Source organism: Agelaius tricolor, unplaced genomic scaffold, assembly GCF_023055355.1.
Source record: "Agelaius tricolor isolate 1412-34295 unplaced genomic scaffold, bAgeTri1.0.p SCAF_19, whole genome shotgun sequence".
NCBI lineage: Eukaryota > Metazoa > Chordata > Aves > Passeriformes > Icteridae > Agelaius > Agelaius tricolor.
The window spans coordinates 7935881-7942446 of record NW_027269279.1 but is presented as its reverse complement, the minus strand read 5'-3'; the positions used below and the strand labels follow the sequence as shown (position 1 = coordinate 7942446).

The following is a 6566-nucleotide window of genomic DNA, read 5'->3' as shown; positions in this document are numbered from 1 at the left end:
TTTTTATCATACATGACTATGAGATTTGATGCAGCTTCTTTTTATTCAAGACTACAACGTTGCCACCACCATGATAATTTTTGTTTTGTTTAGCTCATTTTCTACTAGTGCCTGTTTTTTTCCTCCCTTGTTGCTCTGGGAAGAGGCACAACTTTTCATCTTGCTCATAATTTAGGCTAACCCAGCCACCACAGGCACAGAGAAAAGGACAACCTTTACACACAATGCAAGAGCAGAGATTCAATGTTGTTTCCCTGCACATACCCCTGTGGAGCCTGGTTGTGGGCATTGGATATGGATGTGGTGTTTGCACTGAGGATGGTGACCCAGCAGTGCCAGAAACTCGAGCAGCAACCACAGCTGGACCTTTGGAGCAGGGCCATAGCCATGAAAAGTCATTGTCCTTCAGTGGGAGCCCCAGTGGGGCTCAGCAGTGACAGCACAGCACCCAGGAAGGGCAGGACAGCATCTGGACATTAACCTACACATTCTATGGGATGTGCAGCAGGAGGCTGAGATTGCTGCTTCTGCAGTGCAGGGGGGTGAGGGACAGGGAAAAAAGCACCTCCTTTGTGCTACTTTGTGCCTGGATGGAGCTCAGGAAACAAACAAAAAATCCATCCCCCCCAGCAGGTCACAGCATGAATCTCTGGTATTCCAGAAGTTTGGATTTTCCCAAACTGGGACAATCTGCACTAATTTTAACATTTTTATATAAAATACCCTTCTGCACAGCTGACAAAGAACACTTCCCCATGAATTCTCAAAGACTTTTTATTGTAACTGCAGACTCTTTGGAGTTCAAGTTAAATCTGGATTACAGTTTCCATATCCCTCTGAGTGCCCTTCAATCATGCAACCAAAAGCAAACTAAAAAGACATTTCAGCTCCATTTGTTCTACTGCTTACCAGCACTCTCTATATAGCTTTATCTTAAAAATAAATACATTCATGTGCTGTGTTTTTTCTTCATTAGAAGAAACAATTTCCTATCTTCCACTGGTTCTCTTAAAAGGTCTGGAAGATAAGAAGCTAATCAAGTTTTATTTGTTAATTCTCATAACCTTCACATCACATCATACATGGAAAGTTGGCTTTTTCTTCCTCATCAGTATTCAGCACAGCCATCTTTCCACACAGGGCAGGGAAATATACTCCTCTTCTATTTTGGCACCATTGTAGCATTATTTCCAGTTTTTGTTTTAAGAACAGTAATGTCATTGATTTTAAGGTGCTATAAATCAACCTCAAATTAGTATACACTTGTAGGACATGCTAGTTAAAATTACTAACATCAAGTTATGAGTTGAAATTGCCGACACCAATTTAGAACCAAAATTATCTGATTCTTTCACATGAAACTGATTTCCTCAGACTCTGTGGCTGCCCCAGAAGGTTCCTGCATTTGAGATGTGGCCAGAGGCAGAAGCCAGGTGCTGCTCTGCCTTTCCCAGGCTCTCCTCAGCACTCCATCAGCCCTGCCAGGCTGGCTCAGTAGTGGGGGTCACAGTCCTCCAGCAAGCTGTCGGTGATGTAGCTGCAGTCGAGGACACTCTCGTAGTAGCTTTTCTCTGCAAATGTGTTCACTGTCCAGGCCACCACTCGAATTCCTCTGGAAGACCAGTGCCTCACATAGTCCCTGCAAGGAACAGACACACCCTGAGAGCAGCCTGACACTACACTGAGTTAACAGTGCTGAGGCTACAGCTGAGTTTTGGTCTTGCATCAGCAGCACATCAAGGAACAAAAGTGTGTCACGTTCTGCCACATCATCTTTTTGTGTTTTCTTATTGTAAACAGGCAAAAGCAACAAATACTTTTTCTCTTTGAGATTAACAGAAGGTAAAAATTCAGATAAAAAAGAGGCTTAAAATCATAAAACAGCACAGAGTAAAGAAATTATCAAGACACCTCATGCAACACTAAATGGAACATTTTGTTAAGCAGATACTGTGTTAGCTCCACCCTATATACTAACAGAAGAGAATGTCTCCTGATAAACAAGCAAACTTCAACACTTACTGAGAAACAAAATTCTTCTGTATGAGGAAAGCTGAAACCCCACACAATCTCCACAAGAAACTGTGCAGGCTCCAGTCCAGAATGACATCCATCACCATGTACAAGAAATGCTTCCAGGAGGAACTGAATCGGGGTGTCCCATCTCCCAGGTGACTCAGCTGCCAGGGCCTGTGGGTCAGTGCTGTCACAACATTTCTGTCAGCTTGTCTCATCTGGAGGACCAAGGAGAAAAGACTGTAATTCATCCAAAAGCCCAGCAGCATTAAAAACACTTTTTGAGAAATTAGATACAAAGTCCTAGCTTGCATTTACAACTCCACCAGAATGCTTCTGCCCTTCCCCTCCAGATCCTTTTGTAACTCTTTTACAAAGATGTTTATATTTTATAGGGTTTTTTCTTCAAATCATACTGAATAAGCACCAGCTCTTGTGTTAAAGAAATTAGACAGCAGTCATGCAATGTATATAATGGGGAAAAAAAGTAAGTAGACTTGGCAATGAGGATAGAGTTTTAGGAGTAATGTAGAATAAAAAGGGTTTATTTAGCAGGTACCTTGCACACAGATACCTGGCCAGACACCAACTAGAAGAGCAATGCACTGTCTGCACTGCTTTCAGAAGGGAGGGAATTGCTGTAGATTCCTATTTGCATCTAATGAGTAGAGTCATCCAATAAGATTATGCATTATGCTCCATTTGTTTTTAAAAGCCTTAAGAATTTGATCAGCCCAAAAGAAACCTGGAACTGGGAGTTTAATACCATACTGAAATTCCAAGACAGGACTGAAAAAATAAAAAACAAACTTTTAGGAAACATCACCTTATAAACAACATCTGGCATGAAAGAACAGACAATGCTGCTGTTATACAACTGTGGAAATTCCTGGTAGAGTTGTTTCAGGGTATCAACTGCCTGCAATTAGAGACACACAGAGATGTTATACAAACACTCATATTTAATTTACACTGCAAAGTCATTTTAGAACAATCTTAAAAACACTTCCCTGCTGTGTTACAAGACTGAAATAGAAAGGGAGAAGAAGAAAAACAGCATCTTGTTTATAGCATTAACACAGAAATGATATTTTGGTTTTTAGCAAAAGAATTTCTGTTCATTACTCTATTTACAATAATGAGTAGGATTCTCAGTGTTTGAAATGCCCTTTAATATGTTTTGGATCTAATTTTTAGTACTACCCAGACTTTAGTTGAAGAGGAAAATTATTTATTCCTATATTTTGCTAGGCTAAAGAAAAAAAAATTAATTTATGTAAAATGTTAGTGATGGATCATTTTCATCTGCCTTCAGTAATGCAAATTACAGATCCCTCACTGGAGGCTGAAGATGAGGTTGTGACTCCCCCCAGCACAGCAGGGAATTCCCTTTGCTCTGTTTCACTGGGAGCTGAGTGCAGCACTTGCCCCAGCCTTGTGCCAGTCTCAAGCTGCAGCTTCCCAGGACAGCTCTGGGTGTCACCAGCAGCAGGCCAGAAACCCAAGGCAGGGGTGAGGGAGGTGTCATGCTGCAGTGAGCAGTACCTGGTTTGCATGGCCTTTGACATCGAAGTAGATTGTAAGATTGTGATGCATGGACTCCACAACAGCTTCCCTCAGAGTTGGCACCTTTTCATCCTGGAATTGGCTCCTGTAGAAACACAGAACTCCTTGGAATGCAGTCAACACACACATGCACACACATGGCCTGCCATGTCACCACCAACAGGGCTGATTCCAGCACAGTTTGCTGCTGCTGCACTGGAACTGGGGGTGGGATCCAGTGCTCACTGGCCCCGTGTCCCACCCCAAAACACCAACCCCAGCTCTTCACCTCCTTCCCACAAATGAGCTTTCAGTTCCAACTGCTGCTTTCCTCCTGCTCCTACTGCACTCCCCAGCCCTGAGCCAGAAATGCAGATCCTGGCAGAACAGGGAGGGCAAGCTGAGGATCAGCAGAAGCAGCTTCTCCCATCAATAATAAACCATTCCTGATGGGGTGACAGTGCATTCACTCCTGACAGTGAACAGCAGCTGCTCAGCAGTCACTGCCTGTGGAAATTCCTCCTTCCAGTGAGACAGGGAAGATACTCCTTGTGCCACACACCCACAGGAGGCACATCTGTAGCTCTGGAATTCCCTAATGCAGTGTCTCAGGAGCACACACAGAGTCCTTCCTCTGAAATGGACTCACTTATGATACTTCACAAGCTGCATTGTTATCAAATTCTTAGTAATGTAAAAAAATATTTCCCCTTGCATACCCCCAGGCAGGACCTAATCAGCCACAAGGGTCACAGTGAGGCCACCCAAAATCTGTCCAGCTCTTCTTCAAGAGTATAAACCTGATAGAATCCCCAAAACACCATCAGTCAAGAAATACATGTGAATAAAACTAATCTTAGAAGTCATTCCTGTAGCCAATTCTGACATATGAAGATCCCAGCACCTTCTGTGTCCTGCAGTCAATTTAGGACAAGCTTATGTAAATATTGACCTGTTTCACTTTAGATGTCTGTGGATTTTGTCCTCAAAAGCCATTTATCCTGATTGTGTTCCACTGTTCCTAATCTACTGATGAGTAAGAAGATATAGTCTTACATGCTTCTAAAACTCAAATTAAAACTAAAATATAGAACTAAGTTTTAAATTAAAAAAAATGTTCATCAGTGATAGATCAAATCAATAATTTTGTTCATCAAGAATTATTTTTCCACTGTTGTAAGTGTAATTTCAGAGCAGTTCATTTACCGTAGCCTGTGTTTTGCAGCTGGATTCAGCTTCCTGATTTCCTCAAAAGTCAGGTCCTGCAGTCTCCCAGCCCCATCAGTTGTCCTTTCAACTGTGTCATCGTGCATGAGAATGGGGACACCATCTGCACTGAATTCAAGATCCAGCTCCACACCTGTTGCTCCATTCTCAGCTGCCTTAAAAAAAATTTTAAAAATCACATACACAAGAGAAGAGACAGGTTTATAGATTCAACATAGGAACAGCTATAATTAGCTTGTATTTTGGTAAAAAATAATAAAACATTAATGTACTTTTCAGTAGTCTTCATCTGCAGAAAAAAGCAGGTTTTATCCAAGTCATTGCTGAATATTTAAAAATCAACTGAACCATCTAATCTATTTTACAGCTGAAACCATAATGATTCTGCCTCAGTATTGGGATTGGAACTGTTTCAGGATAAAAATGCCGAAAAGAATCCTGCTCTCTCCTTCTGATGTAATAACCCTGGAGTCCTTATGTTCTTTTCTGAAAGACAAGAGAAGCAAATGTCTGCACTTTAACACTTAATCAACACTGCTTACCACGTGTATACCATGGATGGCAAATCCCTGCTCCTCTCTGAGGAGTGGCCTTATCAGAGAGCAAGAAGCAGCCAGGCTGCCTTAGAACATTTCATACACCTTCTTCCTGCCCTGGATCTTTCCCAAGAACCTTTCAGAAAAACACTTGAGTGAAGTGCTAACACCAACTGCTCTGAAGGACAAATTGCCCTCCTGGGGAAAGGGACAATGCACCAGAAAGACAAAAACCGTGTATAGAGGTTACCTCCAGGTGTCTGCCACGAAAGGATTGTGCAGCTTCAGAATTTATCAGGACTAAGAATCCTGTCTCACACAAAGGTAAGAGATCCTCAGAGCAGCAACGTCTCAACCTCACAGAAACACTACATTCCAGAGACTGATAATCACTATTTCAAATGATTCTCAGAAAGAGACTGTGAACCCTGGCTGTGCCTTGATGCCTCGCAGATGAGGCAGCAGTAAGGCATGGCAGGGCTGCCCACAGTGAAGTTCTGGTACCAGATTTTCCCCTAAATTTGGATTTTCATCACAGATCTCCAACGTTTAAAAAAATAAACAACCTGTTACTGACTTGCTGTCCGCTCTCTGTGTGCTGTTGCTGCATCAACGAAACACAGCATTTCATTATCGCTGCACCGCTGAAATATCCATCAGCACCAAGGCTACAACAGCTCCCACAAGATTCGGAGCTGAAGCCCCTTTGGGTTGAAGGATCAACACCCACACAGCTTCCAGCAGCCATGGGAAGAGCGGCCCGAGTTGCTGACGCTGAGGGCGGCTTGCTGCCGTGAGGGCGGATTATCGGACACAACCCCAGCCCCGGGGCCCGTGCTGACCTGTCGGATGGCCCCCAGCGTGTTCTCGGGCGCGTCGTGCGCTCCGCCGCGGTGCGCGATGCGGGCGGCGGCGCCGCGGGGCCGCAGGACGCGCTGCGCGCTCTGGGGCGCCGCGGGCTCCAGGGCCAAGAGGTGCAGCGCTAGGTAGAGCCCGGCCGGCAGCAGGCAGGCCAGAGCCGGGCTGCGGCTCAGCGCCAGCGCCAGCGCCATCAGAGCCGTCAGGGAGCTCAGCAGGCCCTCGCCGTGGCACAGCATGGCCGGGCCGGGCCGGGGTCACCGCCCGTGCCGGGCCGGGTCACCGTCCGTGCCGGGCCGGAACAACGGCCGCGCCTCTCCCAACGCCAAGGGCGACGGCGGCCCCATCCGCCGGCCAATCAGCACTCGGCTGTCAGCCGCAGCG

At 45.0% G+C, this 6566-nt stretch overlaps 1 protein-coding gene across 2 annotated transcripts; it reads right to left on the bottom strand.

Annotated features, from left to right (window-relative positions):
- Window positions 1–756: 756 nt before the first annotated feature.
- GDE1 (glycerophosphodiester phosphodiesterase 1) lies at window positions 757–6539 on the bottom strand. 2 transcript variants are annotated; one of them, XM_071444137.1, is made up of 6 exons: window positions 6167–6539; window positions 4768–4943; window positions 3562–3667; window positions 2843–2935; window positions 2023–2234; window positions 757–1639 (listed from the first exon to the last, which is right to left on the bottom strand). In XM_071444137.1, exons 1-6 carry the CDS (start codon window positions 6419–6421, stop codon window positions 1492–1494), a joined length of 990 nt encoding a protein of 329 aa, XP_071300238.1. In that variant the 5' UTR covers window positions 6422–6539; the 3' UTR covers window positions 757–1491. The 2 variants fall into 2 exon arrangements, with proteins under 2 accessions (XP_071300238.1, XP_071300239.1); XM_071444138.1 differs by having other exon boundaries at window positions 4768–4939; window positions 6167–6290.
- Window positions 6540–6566: the final 27 nt, after the last annotated feature.

Excerpts from the sequence above, each read along its gene's own strand:
- GDE1 (XM_071444137.1), bottom strand. The coding sequence starts at position 6,421 with ATGCTGTGCCACGGCGAGGGCCTGCTGAGCTCCCTGACGGCTCTGATG. Across the intron at positions 4,944-6,166 it reads CGCTGGGGGCCATCCGACAG|GCAGCTGAGAATGGAGCAAC; the intron begins GTCAGCACGGGC and ends ATTTTTTTTAAG. Across the intron at positions 3,668-4,767 it reads GCTGCAAAACACAGGCTACG|GAGCCAATTCCAGGATGAAA; the intron begins GTAAATGAACTG and ends GTGTTTCTACAG.